Raw genomic sequence first — 27,351 nt, 5'->3', positions numbered from 1 at the left:
CCTTTATGCCACATTAGGCCTGTCTACACAAACAGTAGCTCAGCTGGCCTGGTAAGCAAGAGTGTCCGGTAAGAATCATCAACTCTGCCATTCTGCTTCCCAAAAAACTCAGTCTGAAATGCCCTGGCTTTCCCCTGATGACGAACAGTGGAACTCTGGAGACACCCAGGTAAAGTATATCTATCAATTTCATAGCTGGAAGCATCCTTAAAATGCAGACCTGCAATTCTAGCCCTATCACTAGTGGTCTCTCAAATTCAACCGGAATACTCCTATCTCACAGGAAAAACAAAAATCTCCCTAGGAGTCAAGGGACAAATACGTGGCCTGTGCACACACAGCTGCTCAAATTCATTTCTGACATTCATATCAACTTCCTGTTGGTTAACCCGAGAACTCCAGGGAACTGGCAGAGCAGTTCTGCCAGGCAGCAAGAGAAAGACCAAATTTAAACCCCCTTCTCCCAGGAATCGAAAGTGGAACTTCTGAAGCCACAAGCACTTTAAGGGGAATTTAACAGCTTCAGGAGGAAGTCTCCAGTGCCCATTTCCTCATCATTTTTTTTTAATGTTCTAAGAATTTACTCATCATTCTGAAGCAGTTTTGGCTTGACCTTTCTCTGCCTATATGGGGTCCCCAGAGAAGCCAAGGATGCAAATTGCCCAACTGCCCAGATGAAGGATGCAATGAAACTTGCCCCAAACAGAGCTTAAACACAGAGGAAAGCTGCAGAAGGGCAGCAGAAGGACAGCAGAAGGTGATCTGCCTCCTGTTCTAAAAGGCTGCAAACGCTGGAGTGAGGTCCCAATAGATCTGAAGGCATCTGGCTTCCCTGGCAGATCACATCCCTCAGATGAGCTGCTTTAACCAGGATGACAGGAGTTGCCTGCACACTCCTGTCTTTAGGTGTGATTTGGCCACAACGGAAGTTTACCTTGGAGGGTAGCCATAAGTCAATTCTTACACTATAGACAAAGTTTACAGTCATACTCACATCCAAGTATTCATCCAGGCCTAATTTGGTAAATTCATACTGGAGGTGAACTCTGAAATTCATGTCTTCCACGGAATGAACTACAATATTAATAAACTGCATTGAGGCCACCTGAAACAAATTTACAAAGGGCTTAGATAGGCTTTAAACTTTTTATTTCTGTTTAAACATGGGCATACCTATTCCAATTCATACATTAAGGCTCATTTCTTGATTTCCTTCTTCATTACATTGAGTCTTGAAAAACATTTTATAATTTTTAAGACTAAAAACACTGCTAGGAGTCTCACAGCAAGGTACCTCTTCATATGCAACAGCCTGGCTACAATAAAAAAAGAAACATACTGACAAGTGTGGAGGAAAGGAAACCCTCTTCCATGGCTGGAATATAAAATGGGGTAGCCACTTTGAGAGCTGGCCAATATTTCAAAATACTAAACACTGAGTTACCATACAGCCAGCAGTTACCCTCTTAGCACATACCCAAAGAGGATAAAAACATATGTCCACATAAAAATCTACATACCTATGTTCAAAGCAGTATTATTCACAACAGCTTAAAGGCATACAGAATTTCTATCAAGTGATGGATAAACAAAATGTGGTTCATTGATACAGTGGAAAATGATGCAATGAAAGAGAATTAAACACTGATTTACGCTTTTTAAAAAGGTAGGTAAACTTGAAAATATCTCAGATGGAAAAGTAAGATCCTCTATTGTCTGCATCCACTCATGAAATAGTGGAATAGGCCAAACTACAAGGCCAGAAAGTTTAGTGGCTGGCAGAATAAATAGGACATGACTGTCAGAGAGTATGAGGCTACTCTTGGGGTCATGGAATGCTCTAAATTAGACTGTGGTAATGCTAACACAAACCTGTGGCTATACTAAATACACACTGATTGCACACTTTAGATAGGTAAATTGCATGGCATGTTAGTTATATCACACTACAGCTATTCTTTAAAAAAGTCATATAGGTAAATGAACAAAGTACACAAATTGTTACAGGCTTATTGAAAAAACTATGAAAATTATGACTAAGGAGAATATTTATGTAGATCACCAGCCATCTCACTACAAGGTTATATCTTCTCCAGATTCACTGTGTTTCTACCATACCCACATGGAGTACCCGATGTTGAATTCATCTTTCCATGCAGTAACCTCATTTACATTCCATCAAAGCTCTCCCCTGCAACTGCACCAGTAGCCTGGATCTGCTGGAGAGAATACCTATCCACGAGTAGGTAAGTAACACAAGAGGTCAACAGACCCATTTGTCTTTTGATAGGAACTGTCAGTTTGCCCAGGTTGAAAGGATCTTATTCAGTCTTTCTTCATGTCTGTGAGCTAAGACAGCCTCTGGTAAGGAAAAAAAAAAAAAACCGACTGACAGACTCCACTTTATACTGGCACTGAAGACAACCTACTATGCTTCTCTTTCCCAAATCCAATTTCCTTTACTTCAAAAACTGCTTCCATCAGGGCCAGCACTGTGACGAAGCATATAAGGCTGCTGCCTACAGCAGTAGCATCTCATGTGGAGCTAGTTCATGTCCCTCAGCTGCTCCACTTTCAACCCAGCTCACTGCTAGTGGCCCGGGAGAAAGGCAAAACTGACTGACCTATGTGGAGAACACAGCCAGCCAATTCTATAAACCAAACTGTCTTTAAGTCTGTGATACTATTGTCTGCAGAAGCCCCTGGAGGGGACCACAAAAAGTAGAAAAAAAAGTTCATATCGTTAAAATTTTTTAGCATCACAATTTTGCTCTAGATACGTCAGTAGCTGAAGCTTGCAAGTAATTTTCAGTGTCAAATGTGTGGCTTCCCCAATTAATTTGCTATAAATAATCAGAACGTTTAAGACTTCCTTGTGTATATAATGGATAGAGCAAGAAATAACTGTGACAAAGGGAAAAGAAGATGAAGAGGGGCATTCAAGAGGCAATTTATAGCACATTAAACTCAATTTCCTGTCCTTTGTAACACATATATACACATGAGTAGAGGTAGGAAAGGAGTGTTGAAATGAAGTTTGCTTTTTTGAATGAGATCCTAAAATAACTCACCATAAAATCTATGTTATTGTCTTCATTCCTGAAATGTTCCATCAATTTCTCAAAGCGCTGTTTCTCTCCACAAACCTGAAACACACATTTTTGATGAGCATGTGACATTCCACACATAAACATTCCAAAATTAGATGCAGAAATTTCAACATTAATAATTATTTCCAGATTATCTTTTGTTTTCTTGCCTCATACACTATTTATTTCTGTTCTAAGCTAGTGAGCCCACAGTCACATGAACTGGCCCAAAAGCTGATTCCTGGTTCCTTCTGCATCTTCTCTTGATATTTTGAAATGCATTTTTCTTTCACTGTTTTTTTTAGCAAGTGTTCAAAATCTAAAAATGTAACTCACGATTTAAAAAGATGACCACATTTTCTTTTTCAAAAGTACTATTGGGCTCAGCATGATGGTCTAATGGCTAAGTTCTTGCTTGCATGTGCTGGGATCCCACTTAGGTACTGGTTTGTGTCCTGGCTGCTCCACTTCCCATCCAGCTCCCTGACTGTGGCCTGGGAAAGCAGTCGAGGATGGACCAAAGCCTTTGAACCCTGCGTCTCTGTGGGAGACCCAGAAGAAACTCCTGGCTCGTGGCTTTGGATCAAACAGCTATGGCCATTGTGGCCCCTTGTGGAGGGAACCAGCAGATGGAAGATATTTCTGTCTTTCCTCTTTGTAAATCTGCCTTTCCAATAAAAATAAACAAATAAATCTTTCAAAAAAAGTACCACTAAGTCATATTTATTAAAATATCTGGATAATTTATTACTCCTTTTACACTTATTAGACAAATTCAAAATGGTTATAATAGATTTAATTGAATCAAATAATTTCAATGCAAACCACAATACAGAAGTACACAGCATAGGTTAACCTACTAAACCTGAATACATAAATTTGCAGTACTTTTTGTAATAGCATCCTAGAACCCTGAAAGAACATCCATTTTAAATTAACGTTTTCATTGAAATGTAATGGGGCTGACACAGTGGTGTAGCAGGCTAATCTTCTGCCCTGTGTTGTCAGCATCCCTGTTCCAGCTCCTTGCTTATGGCCTGGGGAAGCAGTAGAGGATGGTCCAAGTCTTAGGAACCCTACACCCACATAAGAGATCTAGAAGATCTCCTGGCAATCAGCACTGGATCAGCTCAGCTCTGGTTGCTACAGATATCTGGAGAGTGAACCAGCGGATGGAAACTTCCTCTCTGTAAAATCTGCCTTTCAAATAAAAATAAATAAATCTTTTAAAAAGAAAAGTAGAATAAACAGATAAAATACTGAGAACTCCAGGCTCCCCCACCCCAGTACTTGTGTACAAGTTGGATTAAAGACATGAAATTAAAAACAGACTCAATGAATGATTTTTTTTACACCAAATCATAACTCTGGAAACTTATTCCAAAAATAAAAGGATAAACTTTAATTCGGTCAATGCCCATGGCTACCATTTTTGAAGCAAAGTATTATTACCACTGATTTATTTATTCTACCTTCAGGAATATTTGCTTGAATTATTCACAATGCTATAGTGTAACTTTTCTGATTCCATGAGTGATCTTAGAAATACTCACATCAACCCTCAAGAATTCTCCCAGAATAAATTTCCTAATGTTGTGATGCAGTCATTTAACAGTATGTTAAGTTCCATGTGAACACACACACAGACACACACAGAGTCCCATGAAGGCTGGAACTCCTATTTCCTTCCTCAGAGTTTAGATTGATGCTTAGTGTGTTGTAAATTATCAGTAATATTAGTTGAATTGCACAGCATACAGGACAAGAGTAACTATGTTAAAATATATTTTTCAAAAGGATTAACACCTTATGAATATTCTCCATATTTTATAGTAAAACAGGAACCATAAAACCACTGTGAGCAAGCACTAGGAATAGAGTGGCAGCAGCTCTGAGCCTAGGAAGTTAAGGACCTTCTAATCTTACAACTCTTCAACAGTTTCAACAGATTAAGACCACAGATGATGTTGATGGTCACCCTCCATCAATCTATACATGCTTTATCAGAAAATTTCAGAAGGCAGAAAGCATCCAAGAGGAAGGAAGTATGTTCTGAAGAGGAGAGTGTAAAGCAAAGCCCTTAAGAAACACACTTGTCCAATTCACCTTAGAAAAACTAATTCCACAGGGTGACACTGGGGTGACATGAGCAGGTTCTACTTGAAAGACATTATAGGGGTCAGCATGGAGAAGCGGGTTAAGCTGCTTTGTGGGATGTGTGCATTTCAGATCAGAGCACTGGTTCCAGTCCTAGCTACTCTGCTTCAACTCCAACTTTCTGCAAATGCACATCCTGGGAGGCAGCTGATAAAGCAATATACTTGGGTTCCTGCCACTCATGTGGGAGACCTAGATGAAGTTCATGGTTGCTGGTTTTGGTCTGGTCCAGACTTAACTGTTGCAGACATCTGGGGAGTACTGGGGAGTAAACCAATGGATGAAAGATCTTTCTCTTTTTCTCTTTCATTTATACTTCCCCTTAAAAACACTCTTCTTAAAAATACTACAGTCTGGGGCCAGCATGGTTGCAAGCATTTCATGTGGGTGCTGAATTGAGTTCTGGCTGCTCCACTTCCAATCCAGCTCTCTGTGGCCTAGGAGAGCAGCAGAGCATGGACCAGGTTCTTGTGACCATGCACCTACATGGGAGACTTGGGGAAGGGAGGCTCCTAGCTCCCAGCTTCAGATCAATTCAGTTCACTATAGCCATCTGGGGAGTGAGCCAGTGAATAGAAGCTTTCTTTCTCTCTCTCTCTCTCTCTCTCTCTCTCTGTTTCTCTCTCTCTCTCAAATCTACCTTTCAAATAAATAAATCTTCAAAAGCACAAAAATAATAAAATCATCACAGAGCACTGCTGTGCTACACAAAGGCCAAGAGCAGAGAGCCAAGAGTATTCTATGCTCTCTCCCTCCTCACAGCAGGCCCTTCCAAAGATGTGAAGCAAATTCCAGCCAATGAAAGTTGTTTTGTTTTTTTTTTTTGAGAGGGTGAGGCAGTCTAGGCCCAGCTCCCTAGACTGTGAGATAAGACACACTGTGTGCTGAGAGGAGAATCTCAATGAGAAAACCTGCCAAGGCTTGACATGGAAAGGATCCAAAGAACAGCTGGAATTTTCTTGAGTCAGCTGACTTCCTTCCCACACCTGTTCTGTAAGCACCTGTTTCCCAGGAGTATATCTTGCTTCAGTCTTTTTTTTTTGTTATTGTTAAGATTTATGTTTCTATTGGAAAGGCAAATTTACAGTGAGGAGAGACAGAGAAAAAAGATCTTCCGTTTGATGTTTCACTCCCCAAATGTTGACAATGGCAGAGCTGAACTGATCTGAGGCCGGGAGCCAAGAATTTTTTCAGGGTCTCCCACAGAGGTGCAGGGTCCCAAGGCTTTGGTGTCATCCTCTACTGTTTTCCCAGGCCATCGGCAGAGAGCTGGATCAGAAACAGAGTAGCTGGGACATGAGCCAGCATCATATAGGATACCAGGGTTGCAAGTGGAAGATTAGTCAGTTGAGCTATTGTGTCACCCCTTGCTTCAGTCTTGTCTGGGGAAGTTGGTAGTGGCAAAGGAGGAGGAGAGACCCTCCTGAATCTGGGGACAGCCACATGTCTCTTAAGCAGTACTCTGTGACTGAAGTGAGCCCCCAGGCACTTGCTGAACCAGAAGAGGTACACTTGATCTTAGCCCAAGGGCTGGGAAGCAATGAGCCAGAAGAGGCAAAGGCTGCTGAAAAGTGATGATGACAGAGGCCCCTAGGAAGATGAAGCTGAGCATCTGATGCCCTCAACTTACAACTGAGACTGACACTCCGACAGATCATAGCCCCAAACTAGAGACACAGTCAACAGGACAGCAGAGCCCACGCTAAAATCCAGTCCCCGCTAGCCAGCCTGCTGTCTTCCCTCAAATAGTCCAGAATGCTCAAATATATCCCTCTGTAGGCTGTAGTGAAACTGTTCCAGGATTAGCTGAGATACCAAAGATGAAACAAAGCATTATTACAAATTAAAATAATGATCTTGCACTCCCATCACATCTGTGAACCACAATCTTCCACGTAACTTCTTCAAACAGCAGCTTCCTGTGGTCAATGCAGAGTGAGAATAATCTAAACAGAACTAGGAATTGGTGCTTTTAACAAGTATTTCTTTGTAGGGTGAGCATGAGGCTAAGCAGTGAGGTTTCTGTTTTGGAGCCCTGCATCCTCTATCAGAGCATCGTGGGTTCCACTGGTGGCTCTGTTCTCAATTACAACTTCCTGTTAATATACCCCAGACAGTGAGTGACACTGCAAGTCCTTGGGATTCTACCACCCACAGGAAAGATTTGCATGGGGTTCCAGGCTCCTGGCTTCAGCCTGGTCCAATTCAGGATGTTGGGACATTTGTGAAGTAAACGGATGGATGAAAGATCTCAGTCTCTCTCTGCCTTTCAAAATATACAAAACTCATGGTTTTGAACCAACATTGGGAAACGCATAAATTATACAACACTGAATGTTAAACCTTCAGCTTTTTTGACCAATTGTAAACTGAAAAGCCACACCATTAATTGTTCATCTCATTCAGTGTCCAACTGAGCAACAGAAATAAGCAAGCATGAATCACTATAGCTGGAAACTAAGACTGCTGCAGCAAATGGCCCACTGCCCTTGCACAAGAACAGATAACAAGGTAACTCACAAACAAGCAGGGTCTTAGAGAAAATTCATTTTACTTGAGGGGCCTTCAAGTAGTTCATGGAAAAATGGGATTAAAAGATAGACCCGGGCCCGGCGGCGTGGCCTAGCGGCTAAAGTCCTTGCCTTGAAAGCCCTGGGATCCCATATGGGTACCGGTTCTGATCCCAGCAGCTCCACTTCCCATCCAGCTCCCTGCTTGTGGCCTGGGAAAGCAGTTGAGGACGGCCCAATGCATTGGGACCCTGCACCCGCATGGGAGACCCGGAAGAGGTTCCTGGTTCCCGGCATTGGATTGGCGCATCAGGCCGTTGCGGCTCACTTGGGGAGTGAATCATCGGACGGAAGATCTTCCTCTCTGTCTCTCCTCCTCTGTGTATATCTGGCTGTGATAAAATGAATAAATCTTTAAAAAAAAAAGACCCATTTTGGTGCAAGCCATTTTTTAAATTCACGTTTTCTTTTTTTCATAGCATGCATTTTCTGTGAACTTTCTGAAGATCTTCACATGACTACGGAAGGCACATGCAGATGATAACAGAACAAACGCTCACAGCCTGATACCAAAAGAGTTGGCCTCAAATCTACTGTAGGCAACACTAGATTAGTCTCAGAAAACCTGTTATAAGCCTCATAGACAGGACTGAAATAGACATTAAGAACAGCTCTGAATATATGCATTTCTTAGCAATCCTTCATTCTGTCAACAGACAAATCCATGGTGGCAACATGTTATGAAAAAGAATCCCCTTTCATTTTCAAAATCAATGCACTTAAAGATCTTCCGACTTAAGGCTATTATAAAGAGGTGAGAAGAAGCCAAATACACAAAAGCAATCCATGGCCAGCCAACACAGCACGTTCAGTACACTTTAAAGAATCCCGAGTGATGGCTCCTCGTGTCTATCCTGAGATTAGAAGGGTTTCCACACCGACTCCCATAAATCCCTTTTCATAAAGATTTAGGCTGCTTGCTGTCAATCTGAACTGATGGATTTTATGTGGTGTCTTCGACATTACTCCATAGGAACCACATATACTCTGGAGCCCCTGCATTTTTCCTTTAGGAAAGGAAGCACTGCTTGCCATCTGGATTCCCCTTTGTTTCTTAGCAATTCCACAGGAAATAGGAAGGTATGTTTTGGGAAGGTTGGTATAAGTTGTACCCCACATAAAAGGAAAGTTATTTTAGTTCACACCACTCACATCTGGACCACCCTTGCACATTTGGTTCAAAAACGTCCATCACAGTTAACAGGCCTCTGCTCTCCTTTTAACTAGCCTGGTTTAGAAAACTGGTGAGGATGAAAGCAACGAGATGCTGATTTCTTGTGGCTTTTGAAATCCATACACTGGCCTTCGTGAAGACACTCTCAAGGGCCTCATTATGCCAAATTCAAGAACAGGGAACATACTCACACCTATGTATTCTAACATGGCATACACTACTGCATATAACTCCCAGCTGCCAACAAAAGCCAAAGAATATATCATGCGACAACTTTTAAATTAAAAAAGGTGTACTGCTGCAGTTTAAATCTGTCATTTTGGACTTTCATATTCACTGGTTATTTCTTGCTATCTTACCAGCTTGGATGCCAATTTCCAATATCAACAACATGTAGCCCCATGGAGGAGGTGGGGTGGACAGCAAGTTTATGAGGTACAGGAAAGAGCAGGCATAAAGGCAAGCAGTCCTTCTGTGCTTGGAACTAGTCTATCAGGAATTATATTTCCCAGAACCACCAGATTATAAACAAACATGAAATCTTATGCTGTACAAAAGCCAAGTATTCTACCATAAACTCAGAGACATCAGCGTTATGAATCACCTATTATGCAGTCTCATTTGAATGAATCCACGGGCCCCAATAAACATGGCATACAGCAAGAACAACTGAGCTTTGACCCTAGAAAGACTTAAGGCTATTCTGCTACACAGTCACTGATCTGTCCATTCTTGATTACCCAACTGCCCCTCTGTATTTCTTTACTTCAAGTTCCCAAACTCATGGATGTGAGGGGCCACGGAAGCAGACAAGGTTTTTTTTTTTTTTTTTAAATTTAATTCATTTGAAAGGCAGAGAGAGACAAACAGAGGCAGGTACACAGAAGTCCTCTATCAGCTGGTACAATCTCCAGCTGTTTCCACAGCCAAGGACAAAGTCAGGAGCCTGCAACTCAGCTTGTGTCTATTACTTCGGAAGCAGGTGCCCAAGTACAAGAGCCAGCATGCTGTTCCTCGGGGTGCTCATTAGCAGCAAGCTGAAATCCAAAGCACAGCCAGGACTGGAACCTCACTGTCCCCATATGAGATGCAGGCTTCGCAGGAGATGTCCTCACCACTGTGCCAAACGCCTGCTGCTACGCCATCTTTGATGAAACCAAAAGGATGACAGAGTTTTTAGGTGTTCTACATTTGGGGGCTTGGAAGGGAAAAAGAAAGCATCAATGGGTAAGGTTCTTGGGACAGCTGTCCTTACCTAAAGCTGTCCTCATTATACACGATGGCCCAATAAGAGTTCTTTTGGGGGAAAAAAGAAACAAGCTTCATTACTACAGAATTTCTAAAAAGCCTCTCATTTAAGTAAATTGAAGCTCTAAAATTCCAATCTAGAATGGAAATAGAACATGATATTCCCAAATTATCCTGCCGACACTGAAGCTCCACATAGAGCAAATTTGGAGATAGGCACTGGGCTTTGGGCCTTCAAATCACTCTCCTCCCATCTGGTTCTCCCCTGTTGATAAAACCTGCCCAACTCAGATAAACAGGGCCACTCCCAGGACCAGCAAGATCTATTTACACTTAAAGGAGAAAAGGCACAACTCCTGTCAAAAGCCAGTGCAACTATGTTTGCCAACATCTGTGAAAGACAATATTGGACAGTGCCCTGGGCCATGTGGACAGATCCAGGGCGCTGGATGCAGGGCAGGCTGTGGTTTCAATACTCTAGGGTGGGCAGAGGTTAAGGGTTAATAGTGTCCTTACCCCTAGATGCTAGAACTCTTGATTCACAGGTCTTCAGAATGCAATACTTGCATCAATAAGTCCCTTGGTTCTCACACCGTTAGACTCATGCTGGGTTATGGCTGCCATATTTCTGGGCTTGCACTTGTCTTGGTTTCCAAAACTGAAAGAGCCAAGTCCCACCACCTAAGTACTCTCTCAGAACAGAGTAGAATAAAGCAAAATAAAGTGATATCCTATTGGCTGTTTCTCTGAAGAACTCCGGCTACTACATCTCCACGCTTATTCAAAGCCCAAAATCTCTCCTGACACTGCTATGTTAATAATTGAGAACTAAATGAAAAAGGCTTTCAGTCACCTCTAAGATAATCTACCAATTAAGACCTTTCAAAAAGTCTAACAGTGTTTCACTTTCACTGTTCCTCTTCACACAAGCATCATCCATTGATGTAACCTCTTAGCTCATGTAGGGCAAGGGAAGTGCAGTTAAGAGATCATACACTTGCTCCAAGCCACAGCAACAACATCTTACCATGCACCTTGGGTCCTGTCAGGAGGCAGCAGTCAATTCATGTATGCTCTCCCCATGGCTGAAGCTCAACAAACTCAATCACATTCAACATACGTGTGTCAGGAATTCAGACAAGGAATTTATGAGGACAAGGATTCTGAGATATCAAAGACCACAAGCACATGCCTGAAGCTTGTTCTCTAATCACACCTTCTCTACTTTCTTCCGATTCTCCCCCAAATTCATCCTAACATCCACTCTTTTACTCAGGAATGTCTTGCTCTTAGCCAAGTGAAACCATCCCACCTAAGATGATTCCATAGCAAAGCTCTTGGACATCAAGCATCTGTGGTCCTCTTCGGCAGGGTTTCTGGGTAAAATGAATTGTTAAGAATTAAAGTCATATTCCAAGGTTACTTGCTTCTTTCACAGAGTTGACAGTTGCACTAGTGGGTCAAGAACAGTGCTAAGGGAATAAAACCTCTGGTGCCTTAACACAAAGCTGTGGTACTAAGTGATCCAAGCAATCACTAGATTCACCAAAGTGATGCCTGCTTTCTCATAAAAAGTGAGTTTCACTTAAGAATACCTATGGGGGTGGCCATTGTGGAGCTATGGGGTAAGTCAATACTTGGGATACCCACATCCCATATCAGAGTGACTGAGGTTCTGGCTACACTGCTCCCGATCCAGCTTCCTGTTAATGCCCCCCTCTTGGGGCATTATTTGATTTGTAGCCACCTGAACAGGAGATGGAGTTCCTGGCTCCTGGCTTTGGCTTGGGCCAGTTCCAGCCTTTGCAGGTAGTTGAAGAATGAAGCAGCAGACACACGATTTTTCTGTTTTTTTTTTTTCTTTCCTCATGTCATTCTGCCTTTTACATAAATAAATCTTATTGCATGTGATACAGGCTGTTTGAGGTTGAAATAACATTACAATTTACAGGTACTATTTATCAGAACATAAATAAATCTAAAAAAAAGAGTATCTTTGATGAAGCAGTGAAAAGTGTTCATTTCACTATATCTCCATCTTTGAATATGTACCCTTTATAATATCATATAGGGTGAAATACACTTTTTTTTTAAAGATTTTATTATTATTGGAAAGCCGGATATACACAGAGGAGGAGAGACAGAAAGGAAAATCTTCCATCCGATGTTTCACTCCTCAAGTGAGCCGCAATGGGCCGGTACGCGCCAATCCGATGCCGGGACCAGGAACCTCTTCCGGGTCTCCCACATGGGTGCAGGGTCCCAAAGCATTGGGCCGTCCTCAACTGCTTTCCCAGGCCACAAGCAGGGAGCTGGATGGGAAGTGGAGCTGCCAGGATTAGAACCGGCACCCATATGGGATCCTGGGGCTTTCAAGGTGAGGACTTAGCCGCTAGGCCACGCCGTCGGGCCCCAAGGTGAAATACACTTTTGCTGCAGACACAGCACAGCTATCTTATGAAAAAAGTAGATTTGACATTCGTCCAACTCAAGATGCACTAGCAACTCTTAAGTTCTTACATGAAAGAACAACTAACAAACTATGTGCACTTCACATAACTTTTCTTGAAAACAAACGCAGTCAGACATTTACTTTGAGAAAAGCAACGGGCAATATTTCCAGCAGTGATTAAAAACAGAGTTTTCAACCAAAAATGAGAATTTTTGAAAACTTGCATTCACTTCCATGTGCTTGACAGATTCCCAACACAAAAGGACTTTTAAAAAATAATTAATGAATACAGTTTTAAAAGATTGTATTATAAATGTGTCTGTATTTAAAAGATTGGAATAATTCAGTGAGTCAGTATTTTCTAAATAGCCATTGAGTGTTGTTATACAAGTACCTGGGACATCTTCCACTGTTTTCCCAGGTACATTAGCAGGGAGCTGGATCAGATGTGGAAGAGCTGAAACTTCACCTGGCACCCACATGGGATGCTGGATTGCAGGTGATGGCTTAACCAGCTGTATCAGAACACCAGCCCCACAATGAACCTTTAAGGAACTGTAAGCTACCCAGTGTTTGAATAGCATAATACCAAAGGGAAAATTCACTATTATCCAAAAATGCTGTCAAAATATGCCCTTTTACAATGGCATGCTGCACTGTCTGACATTGTCTGTACCAACAATGTCAGGGTACACTTAAATAAGAAACTAATAGAATTATGATTCCCTATGAAGGACTACACTATTGTAGTAAAATTGGGAAAATCTGTCAGGGAGTGGGAGTTTGGCAGGGGGAATCCCAGCCTACATGAAATTGTACCACATAATTCAAAATTCAAATAAAAATATATTTAAAAAAATACATCCTTTCATTTACATGTCTGTGGGGCTGGAATCCCTTCACCTTCATTGCCTAAAACACAACTGACCACACGCAGGGGTCAACATCAGAATGCAACTATCTTCTATTGCAACTTGAAAAGACTTACAAAGGGGCAGCTGTTATAGCTCAACTGGCTGATCTTCCACCTTCAAGTGCTGGTATCCCATATGGGCACTGGTTTGTATTCTGGTTGCTCCACTTCCCATTCAGTTGCCTTCTTGTAGTATGGGAAAGCAGTGAAGCATCGTCCAAAGCCTTGGGAGCCTGAACCCACGTGGGAGACCTGGAGGAGGTTCCTGGTCCCTGGCTTTGGACTGGCTCAGCTTCAGCCATTGTTGCTATTTGGGGAGTGAACCAGGAGATAGAAGATCTTTCTCTGTCTCCCTTCTCTGTGAATGTAGCTTTACAATAAGCATAAATAAATCTGTAAAAAAATATTCAAAATTGTAAAATACTGTTGCTAACCCAACCTGTACTGAATTGTGTCCCCAGATTTATATTAAAGCTCACATCATCACTGTGATTATATTCTGGGACAGAGATTTCAGGAAGAAATACAGCTAATGAGATCATAAGGGCAGGGTTCTAGTATGGTAAGACTAGTGGCGGTATAGGTGAAGGAGAGACCTGTTTCTCTCTTTGCCAAAGAAAAGACCACATGGGCTCACAATCAGAAGGAAGACATCTGCAAGCCAGCCAGCGAGTTCACACCAGAATGCTTCTACATTGGCATCCTTATTCTGGGCTTCCAGCCTCTAGAACGTGAGAACATTACTTTTTGTTGCTAAGATTTTTTTGTTGTTGTTGTTGTTGGCATCTTATTATAGCACTTTGAAAGAATAAGGACAACCACTATCTTCACCAATTATTTTTGTTTGGTTTTGGAAAACAGTTATTTTTAGCAGAAAGTTACATTAAAATGTAATGAGGAACTGACATGCTGGCTCATTGAGCGAATCCTCCTCCTTACAGAGCCAGCATCCCGTATGGGTGCTGGTTCTACTCCCAGCTGCTTTACCTCCTATCTAGCTCGCTGCTTATGGAAGGAAGGGGAAAGCAGCAGAGGATGGCTCAAATCCTTGGGCCTCTTCAGCCATACAAGCAGGAACTCTTGACTCCTGGCTTCAGATCAGTTCAGCTCCAGCATTTGAGGCTATTTGGGGAGTGAACCAGAGGATGGAAGATTTCTCTCTGTCTGTCCTCCTCTCTGTAAATCTGCCTTTCAAATAAAACCAAACAAATTTTTAAAAAAATGTAATGAGCTTACCACACTATTTTTTGTTTGTTTTTAAACCACATTTTTTAGTGGAATCAATATATCAGTTTTGCTGTAATTTCTAAAAAGCTAAATATGTAATCTGTGTAAATAAAAGTTCTTCGGTGTCCTTAGATATTTTTGAAAGGTAAAGAAGAGTCCAGAACTCAAAAGTTTGATATCTATTGGAATGAGACTAGCCTGTTTATTTCCATAAGGAAGAGTACTCAAAACCTCTAACTTTGAAAAACAGATACCCAAAAGTGAAATTTTTTGACAGACAGTTTGGGAATCAGCCATGCCATAAAAAGAACCCTGGCATCTGCCAACTCTCCACAAAGACAAAGCCACATCACTGGGAGGCCACATAGTTTACCAGAAGACTGCCCTTCCTTGCGCTGAACAAGGCCAGGCAGCTGCCAGGTTGGACAATGGCAGTCCCCACCTCCTCTCTGGTTGTCTCTGGGCTGAGCTCCCTCCTATTCTCAGAAAACTCTTCCCAAAGCCAAGCATATATCAGATTCTAAGCAATAGGAGCGAGGTCCAGAAAGCTTTCTCTTTCCCAGGGTAAGAGAGTTAGGACAGACATCCCACAACTCCCACCCTCGGGGGTCCGGAGAACCAGACTCAATAAGTCCACCCAAATAAACACATTTGTGCTGGGACACCTGACATGCTATAACATCAAACAATCATGAGAAAATATACAGGGAACAAAGATTATTATCTTACACCAGTGAACTAAACACATCCTTGATACCTACCACCAAGAAAACACCACTGACTAGTTTTATACCAATTCCTGGAAAATACTTCAAAATGGAAAATCCAATGTTATTCTTGGTGGGGCACCAGACTATCTGGGATACCACATGTGCTGCTGCTACATTTATTGGTGGAGAAGGAGCCTTCATTTTCCTCAGCCAAAACCAAATGCTTGAAACTAAACAAAGCCTGAAGCTCATGTTACAGTGATTGGCTAGTTCCACTTCCTGGTGACACAAACGTGAGGGAGAACAATTTGTCAGAAAGCTAAACTTCATGATGAAGGGTGACTGACACTGACCATTGAGCCAGAATCAGAAACTGCTGGACCACTTCCTTCTACTCAGTGTGAAACTGAAGTATATATCCTTGGCAGGCTAACATACAGATTTGGGCAGAAGCCATGTACACCACGGCAATGATGGCAATAAAGAATGGATGGTGAACTGGAATGGACAGGAGAGAATCTGGAGATGAGGAGGAACTGAGAAATAAGAAACTTAAACAAAATGACTCAAAAGCTCAGACTTCCAAATATGGCTCAAACTCGGGAGACTTCCAAAGTTAGGCCTCACTCACAGCAACAAGAGTTAGCAAAGTAAGTAGCACAACCAGCTTGTTTTCCTTTGACAACTGGGTTTTCTAAGCGATGTCTGAGTTAACCGAATCACCAAGCCACATACAAGGTAGTCCTAAAGAGGGACTGAAGTCCCCACTGGCCCTGGATGCATCAGTTTCTGCTTTGTTTGTAAAGCGAAGCACTTGCCATTCATTAGCAAGGTACCTTGTTTTTATATCTGCAAAGAAGTATTTAACCCTCCTCAGCTGGAGCTACTTAAATATGTGCACAGACATAGCCATGTACAGGCAAAATTTTATACAGATCATGACATTGTGGAATAGGGAAAAATAATAAAGAAATCATTTGATTACTTCCTCATCTAAAGCAAGAACTGGCAACACGAGACAGTGGACCCACTAGCCTCCTGAGCATCCCTCTTGGTGCTGTGTGCTAGTCTTCCATGCATCTCCTGTTAGCCCATGCCAACCTTTTTTCTCTTTCTACCCTGGTCCTGGCGGAGAAGTAAACTTCCCTCATGATGATCCCCTTCCCTATTTGGGTTTTTCTTGTGTATACACACACTCTCTCACTCCTTTTATCCTCACGCCGCAGTCACCTGCTGAAGCAGATACTCTATCTCCACTGTAAAATAAGAATCTGACATGGGGCATTTTACATCACTAGATTATTAATTTAATAAACAAAAAAACAAAGTTAATTTCCTTGGTTCGAGAAAATATCCCAAGACTGATTTTTGTTTATCATGATTGGACTACTTCCTTCTTAACTAAATGTTTATTACTTAAACATTTTGAGCATCCTACATCTAGTAAATCATCTTGAACGTCCCACGTTTAGTAAATCTCTTTCTTAAAAACAAAGTTTATTAGTTATTTTTAAATATTTGAAAGGGAGTGTGATTGCTTCACTCCCTCAACTGCCCATGGCAGCAGGAGCTGAACCAGTTGGAAACCTAGAGTTCCATCTGTATTTCTCCTGTGGGCAGCAAGGATTTAAACTACTTAAAACATCCACCTGTTGCCTCCCCAGGAGCCTATCAGTAGGAAGCCTGATTGAAAACAGAGGTGCAGCTCAGTTCCAAGAACTCCTATATGGGTGTAGGCATCCCAAGAAGCAGCTGAACCTGCTGTACCACAATGCCCACCTTCGAGCTGTATTGTCATTACTTTTTTTTTGGGGGGGGGGGTTCATTTCCACTGTCATCGGCACAAATTTGGTCCAGGGCCAATTATAGAGTAACTAAACAACTAGTATTCCAAACTTAGCATCTCTTGCCTTTAATATGTTTTACATGAAGCCTAATTACTCTCCAAGGCTAATGCCACATTAAAATGCCTTTCTCAGATAACTATAGAATCAAATGGAATACACAAACGTATAAAAAACATTTCACAAAATTACTAAGCAACTGCTGATGTATTCCCTTCCTCAGTGCATTCCCCTTTTCATCTGCCTCATATTTGGCTTTTACAGGAGCCAAGTCAGATATTTTTCTTGGTTAACCAACACAGGCATTTTGACTTACACCATCGCTGAGATCTGTTACCGATCCCTCTATCCCCAGAACTCTTCCTATCAAATTAAGTCTCTTTCCTGCTCAGCATCCAGTTTGGGCTCTGCACAAACAACCTAATCTATGATACTCCTGTTGGGTTCATTTTTGGGTAGAAAATTGCAGAAAATGTAAGAGCATGTGCAGAAAATACATGGGATGTGATGATGTGTTCTGTAAGGTTGCATATGAACTGTGTTCAAGGGGTTTGCATACAAATCCCAGAGTTGTCAGCTCCTTCATTTATGCTGAGCTCCTCTCCTCCTTATTCTTACTTCACACAGTATATGACAAATAGTAAAATAATACACAATAGCTGGTCAGTACTGAAAAAAAAAACAACAGCTAAGTCATGGAATTTTTATGAAATAAAAAATTAACAGTAGTCTCAGTATTTCTACACATTTATATAGACAACAAATTTACTGTTTATAGCATGGAAGAAAACATAATGGGTTCACAAATGCTGCTCATGTTTTCCTTCTGAGGTGACTGATAGTTTAGAAGAAACCAACCAAACAAAACCCTTATATATTGACTTTGGACCCCACATAAATACAAAATGGGCTCATGTTTATAAGTGTTTAGTTTCAAATGAATTTTGAACTTGACTCAAACAAGAAGGGAAGGCCAATAAGCACATTATTTGTCAATAATTTTAAACCTGGCTTAAGTTATAATCAGATATAATAAGAATGTAAATACAATTCTTAATTCTCCATTACAGTCTTCTTTTAACCTTTGTGTACATTTAGCCTGTAATCAATCACTGTGAAAATTAGCCTTAACTATTCTCAAGACAACAAAACTTTGTGGAAAAGGATATATGCCTTATATTTTCTGTCAAACTGCCCTGGCTCTCTGTTTTTTTCCTTGGTAAAAGAAAGAGCCTTGCTCAACAAATCCCTACAAGTTCCAAAGAGTTCTCTAGCGTGTTTGTTAATGTCAAGGCCCTGTCCAATGTGACCAGTCTTCGTTGGGCCAGCTCTATTTCCAGCCCTGTCATCCACTTGGACCAATGGGTATTGTGGTCCAGCTCGATCCTACCCACTTCACATTCGGTCCTCACGCTGCCCACCTGGGGCAACTCCCCATAACCCCCACGAGGCCTGCTCCCTTCCCTAGTTCCCATGCATGCAAGCATGTACTGCAGGCTAGTTCAGTCTGTTCCACCTCCCATTAAGCTTTGGAACTTATCAACGGGCATTGAAGCCTACTTCGACCCAACCAGCCTACTATCTAGCCCACACACATACTGGGAGGTGCCTTTCTGTTTAGCAACCCTGCCCCTGTCCTGGTTTTAGTGCTCACCAGTGGGAGTAGTTACCCACAAGGGAGGTGCCCATTATCTCCCTACTAGGTCACTCCAACTCCTGGATTGCGCACTCTCCAGGTGGTTCTGGCATTTAACTTGGTAGAATTTGCCCCCAGTGCCAGTCTCTGCCATCTGCTGCTGTAGCAAAGCCCTACCAAAATCCAGGGGAAGATTCTGGGAGGGAGGTGTGGGCCAAATCCTATGGAAATTCTAGCCCCACAGGTTACTTCAAGAGATGGAGAGGTGGTAGACTAAGCTAGGAGTGACTGGAGAGTCTGCCATTGATCACAGATTGGAGAACCGATGGCAGTCTGGACTAGTCGGGGCAGCGGCGCTTGAGTGTGCATCCTGAGTGGGGTGTGGGGTGGGCCGGAGTGCAACGTTCACCAGCTCAAGCAGGGCCAAGGGGAGGGTCGGACTGCGGCGTGCACTGGCCTAAAGCCCAGTGGCATGTATGAGAATTGGGTCTGGAAGGGGATCAGGGGAGAAACTTGGGAAGCTCCCCTGACGAGGAATAGCTCCCACTGGTGAACAGGTGGTCCGGACCTGGGGGTTGGACAGGCTGGGAAAAGTTGCACCAACGGCTCGTCAATGTATGAAAAGGCGATGGAACGGGTGCACCGGGCAGTACTGAACAAACATTAGCCCACAAGTAACTGGAAACCAGGTTGGAGCACAGGACATGCCCAGCTAGGTTTCTGCACCAACTGGTCTGCGTGAGCCATGGATGCTGAGCCACAGTGTCTAAGGCAGGGGTCGCCACAGGTGAGGGGCTGTGCCAAGCTGACTCAGAGCAACCACTGGCATGTGTGCGATCTATGGCTGGGAACAGGCCTGGTTGGGGGGACTAAGGGGACTCCTTAGCTGGGTGGAGGTTCCCACCAAGGGGCGCATGAGCTGGAATGGGACTGCGTTCTGGTCACGATACAGTTGTAGTCTCCCTTGGCACTAGTGTGGACTGGGACTGGACGCACCAGGCCAGGCCAGACTGCAACACCTTCTGGTGTTCTGGAGGACCAGGGTAGATGTGGGACGAACTAAGCAAGGTCTCAACCCCAACTAAGCCATATATGAGCTATATGTGGGTATGGACGAGCCGTGGCTGGGCTGAAACATCCAACAGCAAGAACCAGAATGGGTTGAAGGTCAGTTAGGAAAAGCCACTGTTCCTGCTAGGACAGGAAGTGAACTGAGTAGTGCTGGCTCATGGACCCACTGGTATGCGCGAAATCTGTCACTTGGAGGGGTTCTGATAGAGGAGCCCGGGCAACTCCTCTGGCAGGACACAGACCCCGCAGGTAAGTACAAGAAGCATGGAAGGAAACAGCCAAGAGCCCATGGAAAGTGTCTCACTGGCATACATTTGGCATGGGTTGGGGGCAGACAAGGTTGAATCAGTTCACGTCATCCACTGGCAAATCCAAACGCCACAACAGAGTGTGAGTCGAGCCAGGTTTGGTCGCGACAAAAGCAGTACACAACACGGAATGCCAAGGTGAGGTTGCCTGTGCCAGATGTGACCGCAGCACCCAACCAGCACACATGAGAACCAGGAAGGGAGGGGGCAGAACCGGCAAGGGAATAAGGGGTGGTTCCCTTGCTGGACAGCTACTCCCACTGGACAGTATGAGCTGGGATGGGGGTAGACCAGACTAGGAAGGGCTACAGCACCTGTGTACCTCATGTGGACCAGATCAGGGAAAAACCAGGCTGGGCTGATTATTCCTACTGGTGCAATCTACAATTAGAGTGGGTGAGGGTTGTTTGGGCTTAGCCACAGCATCAGCTGGCAGAAGCTGGCACTGGGGTCTAATTCTGTCAAGTTAAACCACAGAACCACCTGGAGAGTGCATAATCTGGGAGTGGGAGTGACCTGGGAGGGAAATAGTGGGCTCTTCCCTCTTGGGTTACTACTCCCATGGGAGTGCACCAAAACTAGGACAGGGGCTGGGGGGGCTAGACAGAGAGACACCCAACAACATCCGTGAAGGCTGGATAGTTGAGCTGGTTAGATGGAACAAGGTTTTAATACCCATTGACATGTATGAGAGCAGAAGGGGATGTGGGACAGACTGGACTAGTCTGCCACACATACTGGCAAACCAGGGTAGGGGGCACGCCTGGTGGGGGTTATTGTGGGTCGCTCCGGCTGGGCTGCAGCCCCCACTCGTTTATGTGAGGGCCGAGTATATGCTGGGCAGAACCAGGCTGGACTGCAAACACCCACTGGTTCCAGTGGAAGACAGGGATGGAAACAGAACCAACCCAGCAACTGCAACCTCCAGCTGATCGGGGCAATGGACTGTGCCGGGCCCTGTGCTTGCTAGTACATACAAGAATTTCGTCTGGGAACACCTCAGACAAAGTTTCTTTGGGGATCCCCTCAATCGAGCTTTCAGACTCAGAATGCTAACCATCAAATGACAGAGGACAGAACAAGTCAATCAACCACCTCAGCTATATGTTGGCAATGAAAATACTGGGCAAATGGAGACTCTGTGATGGACTATATCAATCAGTGGATTCTCCAACGACCGCATCGTGCTTGGAGTGGTGAGAGTGGCAGCAATTCAAATCTGTTGAACTATCAAAACCACCCTGCCGGCTCTACCTTCAGACCAGAGATGGTCTCTCCAAAAAACTGATGAACTTATCTGGACAATAAGATGCTGGACTTTATACCTGGTAGATGCTTGCAATGAAAGAATCTCAACTGAATTTGAACTGTGGTAATGCAACAAGGAGGAGGAATCCACCTTGGGGTGGGGGTTGGGGAGAAGCCCAGTGCCTATAAAACTGTGTCACATAATGCAATGTAATCAATGAAAAAAAAAGTTGTGATCTTCGTTTGGTAAGTTCTAAAGAAAATATGGTCATAATCACAGCTTTAGTTTGGGGCAAGTGTCAAGCAAAGGAACAGCTTTAGGAAAGACAAGAAGTAGCCTCACAAAATGTTATGACAGCAAAATCTAACCTGTATAACAGGAACATTCTGATCAAATGAAGGAATTATTACTGCTCAAAACACTCTAAACAACATACACACCCAAATCCTTAGTTTCATCTCAGGGCTTATTACAGGGCCGATATGTATATGCCATGACCTGTGACACTGGCATTTCACATTAGTGCAGGTTCTAGTCCTGATTGACTGCTCTAGTTCCAATCCAACTCTCTGCTACTGTGCCTGTGAAGGCAGGCAAAGATGGCCCACATATGTAGGCTCTTTCCACCTTGTGGGGAGACATGGATTAAGGGTCTCTGGCATATTAACATGGTTGTTAACAGCCATTTGGGGAGTGATGGGTGGAAGATTCACCTCTCTGTTTTCTATCTACCCTTTTTTGATTGTTTTAGCATCAAGAAATTAATACAAGGCAAATCTGAGTACATGCACCCATTCCTACTGAGAACCTACCCTCCTTCTCTTCCCTTGTCTTGGCTCCTCCTCATACAGTACCCTGTATTTATTGTCAAAGAATCTGGCATTATAGCTGTTGAAATGTACTTAAATGTTTCTTCAACTAGCTCATCTTTCATTTTTGTACTTTCAGTATTTATCAATGTTTCTGACACACAGAAAGTACAATTCTTTCTCAGCAAGTTAGCATGACTCACCCCTCAATATCCAACAGGCATCAACCTTCACTTCTTATTAAAGTATAAAGAAATAGTCTATTACCAGAAAATGAACGTGGAAATCATGTTCATGAACATGGGAATCCTATAAGAACCTTCTCTTTCAAGAATTAATTGTACAATTGCTTGTAAGAAGTAGTAATCATGCTAGGTAGCTCTGGTGGGAAAGTTTGAAAAGATTTCTGTCCTGAGGTGGGCTGAGTTGGACACGAAAGTAAACAGAAGAGGAACTGTGAGTTGGTTGCTAACTCCTCTCCAGTTCCTGAAGTGGACTGTGTGCCACATGTGGTTTTGTCCATGGCTCTGAGATCCAATCATTGAAGAGTGAAGCCTCTGCCTTCTTAAATGTCTTTTTCGTGTCTCACCGCTAACCAATAGCATGGATAAGACAGAATTTATTATTATTTTTAAAGATTTACTGATTTATTTGAAAGGCAGAGCTACAAAGAGAGAAAGGAAGAGACACAGAAAGAGTAAGATCTTTTGTTCACTGGTTCACTCTCCAAATGATACTACTCCCTCCCCTCATCCCCCTGCCAAACATCAGGGCTGGGTTAGACCTGGAACTCCATCCAGGTCTTCCATGTGGGTGACATGGGTCCAGGTATTAGGCATGCAGGGAACAGAATGAGAAGTAGAGCTTAAAAGGAATGCTAGCAGTGTAGGCAGTGGTTTAATGCACACAGCCTAAACACAGGTCCATGCATGACTTCTAAGCCCACGTGCTACTCTTTTTGACTCTTTGCTCTCAGGCACTTCTTCCTAGGGTTCACTCACTCATTCTTCTTTTGCTCAGTCACACTCTCAGAAGTCCCGTGCCAGACTGTGAGAAGCCCAAGCCACAAGAAGGTACTACGGTTGAATCCAAACTTTGCAGTATCTCAGCCCTAAACTAGAGACACAGAGGATGAATGCCTATCCCCAGACAACTGTTTCTTCTTGAATAAGCCTAAGACAAAACAGATGGACAATCCCTGCCATGCCAGCCTGCATTTCTAATCCACAGAGGTCATGAGCCTAATAAATCTAACTTTTAGGTGTTTTACAATTTATTGACAGTAACCACAACCATTAATAAACAGATAAGAAAAATTAATAGCTTAGGACAAGTATTGAGCCTGGTGGTTAAAACCCCAGTTAAGGCATCTGCCATTCATATCAGAGTTCCTGGTTTTAATATGCAATTTGAGCTGTTAATTTTAACCTCTTGCTAATGCAGACCCTGGGAGGAAACAGTGATGGTTCAAGTTGCTGGGTTTTTGCCGCCCATATGAGAGACATGGATTGATTTCCTACCTCCCAGCTTCAGTTCCCCTCCTAGCTCAGCTATTGTAGGCATTTGGGAATGAATCTGCAGATGGGTGCTCTCTCTCTGCATCTTAAGTTTTAAAATTTGAGTTTTAAAATTAATACCACAGAAGATTATACTTTTGCTTCCCAGCCCTAGGAAAATGGACGGCTAGATTAGAGTCCTGGTGAATGTTGTCAATATGCTTCAGGTCTGATTTAATAAAATGCATACACACAGTAGGACTATATTCCCCATAGTTCAAGACTTTAAGAGACCAAAAGAAATAATCTTCTCTCCATGTTAAAAATTCAACCACAGATGGAGTTTTCCAGAAGGTTGTATACTGGATTTACAATTCTACATCCTCAGATCTTCAAGAGTTAGATAAAATGGGATCAGACTCAGACGCTGGAAGCACACCAAAATGTCTGCTCTCCTTCCTGCCCAATTTGTCTACTCTAAATACAATTTGACACTTTCTTAAATCAACCTAATAACATGCAGCACAAGTGCTTTCAGATGCCCAGTGGCTAAACCACATTAGCTTTCTTAGGAGCCCTCTAACAAACAGCTACTATCAAGAGAGCTACACACACAGAGCAGGTGGCTTTGACTGTCTGATTTCACAAGTCTCCATCTATCTGTTCAACAAGGTCAAACTCGGGAGGGGGCTGTGCCATCAGCAACCAAATGAAGGCCTTTTCACTTAAGTCAGCTACTGTCATTAACAGAAACATGATGAGAACTGCTGCTGAATCCCAGCAGCACGGAAGGGCTGGTGACTCCAGGTCCTCACAGGGGTTTACCACCAATGACACAGTACGAAGTTCCTCTGCAAGGAGTATTGGGCCACAGTACTTTCTTCATTTCAAACAAGAACCTTTTTTTTTTTAAGAGTTTTGGAGACAGTTTTCCAAAATAAGGCGATTTCTCAGCTAGGTTGATGATCTCTAGAAACTGATGACTTAAGGGAAACTGGATGAAATACCATGTCAATAAATCTAAAGTGTGGGCTGGTTGACGTCCTTAACCAGAAGGTGTCATTATCAGGACCAAGTGCATTGCTAACGACAGTCCATGTCATTTGGGAGAGGAGAAAAAGTATAACCAGAACTCCAAATAGTGTGTATGGTGACTCAGTGTCAAGGACACAGGCAGAAATCAGCCACAGTCAGGACTGCCTGCCCATTTCCCAAGACTAGCTCTCCAGGCTTCCTTAAGTGTGTGCTTTTTCTCAACATCCTTTCAATCAATTTTTCCTCCTCTATACACATCTGAGGCAGTTTCAGTTTCTTGTGAACATGGCTTGGAGTTGATTCAAATACCAGAGAGAGTGTTCTTTCCTTCAAATCTATTTTTTTGACCTGGTAGACCCAATGCTAAAAAATAAATACACTGCCACACAACTAAAAAAGAAATCAACTGAAGGAGGAAACCAGTTTTATTTCCTTCCAAATGGTTAAATCAGCCAATAGGGAGAAAAAGAGAGACAACTCCTTGTTCTCATCCTCATTTCAGGACTAGAAATTTTACCAGGAGATGTCTCAACAACAAAAACAGATGTACCTTCATATTAAAGATGGTAGCTGGAAGTAGGTGGGGGGGTCTCACTACAACCAATTCTCCTTTTCAAGAGATCTTTTCCCAAAGAGTACCAAGTTTGGTTGCTGATCCTAAGTTTTAACACTTTCTAAAAAATGCTACTTTTTAAAAAAGTGGTGTTGGCATGTTTGCCTTAATTTAAGATGATATGATGTTATGTATAACATGTTATGTTTGTATGTTATATGTTGTGTATAAACTAAAATTGAAATGTCAATGAGGTGGTCACAGAAGGTGGTTAAAAACTCGCATTTACTTTTAACATATTGGTTACTCATTACTATGTCAATTAATTCCATAATGATGTAAATTTTTGCTGATGGTATGCTGGAGCTTTTAATTGATCGGGATGATACTCTGCTGGCTCTGTCTTCAGACCAGAGAGGGTGTACCTAAGAAGCCGTTAAACTTGACTGGATAATAAGATGCTGGACTCTATGTGTGGTATATGCTTGCAATGGGGGAATCTCAACTGAACTTGAACTGTGGTTATGCAACAAGGTGGAGGAATCCACCATGGTGGGAGGGTTTGGGGAGGGGTGGGGAGAATCCAAGTACCTATGAAACTGTGTCACATAATACAATGTAATTAATGAATTAAAAATAAAAAAAAGTGGTGTTGGGGGGGATACATTTAGAGAAAGCAGTTTATAACATGGAAGTACCATTTTCTGTGCAAGTTACACTTGACATAGTTTATTCACCAAAGTGGACGGTTCTGTGATTGAATCAGGGCTCAATCTGCATATGGCCGTGGGAGTGTTCAATAAGGTAACTGTGTTTCCATGGTGAAGTTCAAAGGATGGTTTAACAGAACTAACACTGAGCATAGGGGACTTTTCAAAGGTATTGCTCTTTCTAATCCATTGCATTTGTTTATGAAATAAATTACTTTATTAAAAAAAAAACCAGATGTATTTGTGGGAGATTGCCTCTGGATCTCCACCTGCCTGGCCCATATGGGAGGCCATAGGCACATGGCACACTTTGTACCTGGCTGAGTTCCCAACATGGCCTGTTCGCTAAGCATGCAGTAAGAGCGATGGGCTGCACCCCAGTTTCTCTTCCCTGCCCCTTTAAGGAACTGTACTAGGGCTTCCTTTGTAAACAACTCTAGGAAGTCAACTGTTACATTCATCCTGTTTTTCAGCAGGTAATGAGTTGGCCCTGAGACACAGCTTTCTGTGTTTCCTGTGCTTCCTGTCCTTTAACTTCATTGGAGAGTTGAGAGAGATAGACATATCTGTTAGCCAGTCACAATGTTGCTTTTGAGTGGAAGTACTGTTGGGACCGCCTTCTGCCTTTCCCCAACCTACATAAGCTTGTGACTTCTGTAAAATAAATGGACATTCTTCACCACCGGTGTGTCCCCAATGTTTCTGTTGCAGAAGAATACTGTCACCTCACCTCTTGGTGGTCTCAGGGCCTGATGGAAAGAAGACCCCCTAGATGTATTAATTCCTTTCATTAAAAAAATATTTTAACAGGGCAAAATAGTTGACTACTAAGCATTTAGTTTCCATCTATCCAATACACTCAAGTGTTCAGGCATATCACAATCCACATAGGGTATAAACTAATCATCAGAATTTATGTAATTATAATTCAAGCAGCACCACATGCAATGTGGCAACAAATATTGTCGCTTAGTGACATCAAGATTAGGTCTTAACCTCAACTTTCACAGTAAGCCAGGCCTTCCCATTGTCAGGTGGCATTGAATTTGAGGTACTCTTTTTTCCTAAAGCAGGTGTTTCAGGTATTACACAACATGCCA

At 42.7% G+C, this 27,351-nt stretch overlaps 1 protein-coding gene across 3 annotated transcripts in view; it reads right to left on the bottom strand.

Moving 5' to 3' along the window:
* FMNL2 (formin like 2) overlaps nt 1-27,351 on the bottom strand; it is a 322,003-nt gene that overhangs the window by 31,712 nt on the left and 262,940 nt on the right. For all 3 annotated transcript variants that reach the window (XM_004577164.2, XM_012926267.2, XM_012926268.2), the window contains exons 10-11: nt 3,072-3,146; nt 995-1,105 (exon numbers count right to left, since the gene is read on the bottom strand). In XM_004577164.2, coding sequence (XP_004577221.2) covers nt 995-1,105; nt 3,072-3,146 — 186 coding nt within the window. The remainder of the gene's footprint in view (nt 1-994; nt 1,106-3,071; nt 3,147-27,351) is intronic.

Source organism: Ochotona princeps, chromosome 5 (assembly GCF_030435755.1).
Source record: "Ochotona princeps isolate mOchPri1 chromosome 5, mOchPri1.hap1, whole genome shotgun sequence".
Taxonomy (NCBI): domain Eukaryota; kingdom Metazoa; phylum Chordata; class Mammalia; order Lagomorpha; family Ochotonidae; genus Ochotona; species Ochotona princeps.
The sequence above is the reverse complement of the archived record's forward strand: the minus strand, read 5'-3'. Positions and strand labels throughout refer to the sequence as shown.